The sequence below is a fragment of the Poromitra crassiceps genome (assembly GCF_964638095.1).
Source record: "Poromitra crassiceps genome assembly, chromosome: 1".
In the NCBI taxonomy this organism is placed as follows: Eukaryota; Metazoa; Chordata; class Actinopteri; order Beryciformes; family Melamphaidae; genus Poromitra; species Poromitra crassiceps.
The window spans coordinates 25,221,007-25,224,772 of NC_139623.1; the positions used below are offsets into that span (position 1 = coordinate 25,221,007).

At 48.3% G+C, this 3,766-nt stretch overlaps 1 protein-coding gene across 1 annotated transcript; it reads left to right on the forward strand.

Annotated features, from left to right (window-relative positions):
• Window positions 1-1,636: 1,636 nt before the first annotated feature.
• LOC310777230 (uncharacterized protein) lies at window positions 1,637-3,420 on the forward strand (the record flags this gene model as incomplete). Its single annotated transcript, XM_083637519.1, has 2 exons — window positions 1,637-1,913; window positions 2,511-3,420. Exon 2 carries the CDS (start codon window positions 2,635-2,637, stop codon window positions 3,418-3,420), a length of 786 nt encoding a protein of 261 aa, XP_083493645.1. The 5' UTR covers window positions 1,637-1,913; window positions 2,511-2,634.
• Between the last annotated feature and the right edge of the window lie 346 nt (window positions 3,421-3,766).

Sequence of the window (3,766 nt, forward strand, 5' to 3'; positions counted from 1 at the left end):
GAGAAGACACGGGCGCTCACAGAGTGGCCCACCCCCAGAGACAAGGGAGAACTCGAGAGCTTCGTAGGGTTAGCCTCATACTATAGGAAATTCGTAAAGGGGTTTTCTAAAATCGCAGAGCCACTGTTCCGGCTAAAGGAAAAGAACACAGACTTCCACTGGACGACAGAATGCCACCTAGCCTTCGAATCCCTCAAGAAAGCGCTGACCGAGTCTCCGGTGCTTAGAGCACCAGACCCCACACTGCCGTTTCTACTGGACACTGACGCCAGCAATGGGGGTATGGGGGCCGTGCTGTCCCAGACGGGGCCGGACGGGGAGCGGGTGGTGGCGTACTTCAGCAAAACGTTTGACAAAACAGAACGAAACTACTGCGTCACCCGCCGGGAGCTCCTCGCCGTCGTAGAAGCATTACAGCACTTCCGATACTACCTCCTGGGGCAGCCTCAGTTCACCATCCGGACCGATCACTCGGCACTGCAGTGGCTGTGGTCCTTCCGGGAGCCAGAGGGACAGATGTGCCGCTGGTTAGAAAGGATGGCAGACTACAACTTCACCATAGAGCACAGGGCAGGGGCGCGCCACGTCAACGCAGACGCCCTGTCACGACGGCCCTGCGCAGAGAGAGGGTGTGTGTACTGCGAGAAGAGAGAAGGAAGGGAGAGAGAGCTCCAAGAGGAAGCGAGGATATGCCCTAACCATACGCGGGACGGACCAGTGTGCAAGGCGCTGCAGGTGGCAGAAGCGGCAGATTGGAGGGTCCATCAAGAGAACGACATGGAGCTGTTGCCAGTCCTGCAGTGGGTAGAAGAGGGCCAGAAGCCGCCGTGGGAAGAGGTGGCCGGGGTCACCGACGCAACCAAGGGGCTGTGGTCAGAGTTCGAAACCCTGAGATTGAGCAACGGGGTGCTGATGAAGTCCTGGAAAGAGACGGCGGGGAGTAACACGGCCGCGTAGAGAGCCACGGGCTCCGGGACATTTGGAGAACTTTGAGTTGTACTAAAAAAAAAAAAAAAAGAGGATGGTGGTGGTTTGGAAATGTTTGTAAAGAAAAAAGAAAAAAATGTACATGGCATGAGATATGGTGGTGGGATGGAATGTGTTGAAAAAAAGTGTGTTAAGAAAAAGAAGAGTTGTGGGTGTGTTTTGGTACAGGGGGATGTGTGGGTTGTGGTGCCAGCGTGGGAGCTGGCCTTATTGTTGGGCGGGGAGTATGTAGCGATCCAGAGTTACATGTAATGTGGTGAGCAATAGAAGTGTCTCGATTGCAGCTAGGAACTGATGTGTGGGAGTGTTACTGGGGGGGAACACTATGTTTGGGGAAGACTTCCGGTCGGACAGAGCATGCGTGAGTCAGTCTCCATATACCGCCAAAAGGAGAAGCAGCTAGCTAGCTATGTGCGTGACAACCGCCAAGAGTTGTAAGGATAACTAAGGCCCTGGCCACACTGATCCGTCAGAAAATGGACAGAATGATTGAACGGACAGATGTCTGTCCGATACATTGTTTTAACGGACAGAGATGTGTCCCTGCGTTGTTTTCGTACAGTGGGCGTGTCAGCAGCCCCGGATGCAGCAGGGTACAAGCGCACTTTTCGAAGAGCGCAGACAAAAATGGATGCCACAAAGGCTTTGCTAATAGCTACCGCGATTCATTCTAGAAAGAAAAAGAACAAGAAGACTCGTTCCCGTCCGTGGGTCCACAGCATTAATTTGCTGAGATCCCGCTACGGGGAGTATCACCGCTTGGTGCAAGAATTGCGACTGGACAGCCAACGGTTTCAGCAGTATTTCCGCTTGACTAGTGAGCAGTTTGATCTTCTCCTGGAAAAAGTAGGCCCCAGTGTCGCCAAGCAACACACAAACTGTCGGGAGAGTATCAGCCCAGCAGAGCGCCTGTGTGTTTGCCTTCGGTGAGTAAAAAATACTACGCTAAACACAATGTAATGTTTTTGGATAATAGTCTACTAGAAGTAAACATGACGGGGCACATGTGAACATAAGCTGCCTATTCTCAGTTTGGCAACAGTAACGTGAGTTACAAATTAGCAATGCTGCTAATGTTAGCAACGGTTGCAACAGCATTGCTACTTTGTAACTCACGTTACTGTTGCCAAACTGAGAATAGGCAGCTTATGTTCACATGTGCCTATTATGTGTCCCGTCATGTAGGCACATGTGAACATAAGCTGCCTATTTAGTTTGGCAACAGTAACGTGAGTTACAAATTAGCAATGCTGCTAATGTTAGCTAACGGTCGCAACAGCATTGCTCATTTGTAACAATAATGCAATAATATGGTTTACAAGTTAAGTAACATGAACAGAATCTGAAATATAGGGCAAGCTGGTGTGTAGACTGACACATCCATGTTCAGAGTATATATTTTCCAAGTGTCAATCTTCTGAAGTTGTGCTATTTTGGGCAGTTTACCTCTCTTTGCTGAGAGTGATAAATTATTTTTTTCCTCTCTATGATTAGTAGCTGACTCTCCTTTCATTTAATTTCAGGTACCTTGCAACAGGCGACTCATTCAGGACCATCGCATTCAGCTATAGGCTTGGAAGAGCAACGGTGTCTAAAATCGTGGAGGAGGTAACTCAGTCCATATGGGATTGCCTTGTAGATGAGTACATGCCTGTCCCACAAGAGGCTGACTGGAAAAAGATTGCACATGAGTTTGGGGATTTGTGGAACTTTCCTAACTGCATTGGCGCTGTGGATGGGAAACACATTGTCGTACAGGCCCCAGACAACACAGGCTCTCAGTACTTCAATTACAAGGGGACATTCTCAATCGTCCTGTTAGCTGTTGTGGATGCAAGGTACCTGTTCAGGCTGGTGGATATTGGAGCCTACGGAAGAAACAGTGATGGAGGCATCCTTGCAAACGCTGCGTTTGGGAGAGCATTAAAGGCAGGAAACCTCAACATCCCCCCTGACACCCCTCTACCTGGAGCAGACCACCTTGGCCAGCTGCCCTATGTGGTAGTTGGAGATGCGGCCTTCCCACTTCTCACCAACCTCCAGAGGCCATACCCTGGTGCCCACCTTCCTCAAGAGAAAAAGGTGTTCAACTACCGCCTGTCTCGTGCCCGTCGGATGGTTGAGTGTGCCTTCGGGATTTTGGCCAGCCAATGGAGAGTCTTCCATCGAGTGATTGGAGTGGGCCCAGAGATGGCAGAGCATATTGTGAAGGCCACATGCATCCTTCATAATTTCATGAGACCAAAACCATCCTCTGATCCTAGGTACCATCAGCCTGACAGCACTTCTTCCACCACCACCACTGATGCCATCATGCCCATCCCTCAGCTGGGGAGCAACAACTCCTCAAAGACAGCAATGGCCATCAGAGAGAAGTTTACGGAGTATTTCTCATCTCCAGTTGGTGCCGTACCATGGCAGGGGGACATATGAATTTCATATGTCAGCACCATGTACTGTAATATGTATAATACATAATATAATGTACAATATGTAATATAATATAAAACCCTGTATGCATATTATGAATACAGGGTTTTATATTATATTACATATTGTACATTATATTATTATTATATTATGTATTATACATATTACAGTATATTTTTGATGTGCTGTGTTAGAGAAGGCAAGAGATAGAGATAGAGACCACATAGTCTGTGATCACAACACAGCACAGTTGAGAAGTGTTCACATATTCAAGCCTCTCTTTGTCTGCGAGCTTGTGCTAGTTCTCATAAAAATTTGTATTGTTGTAACAGTAATTAAGCTTGATCCA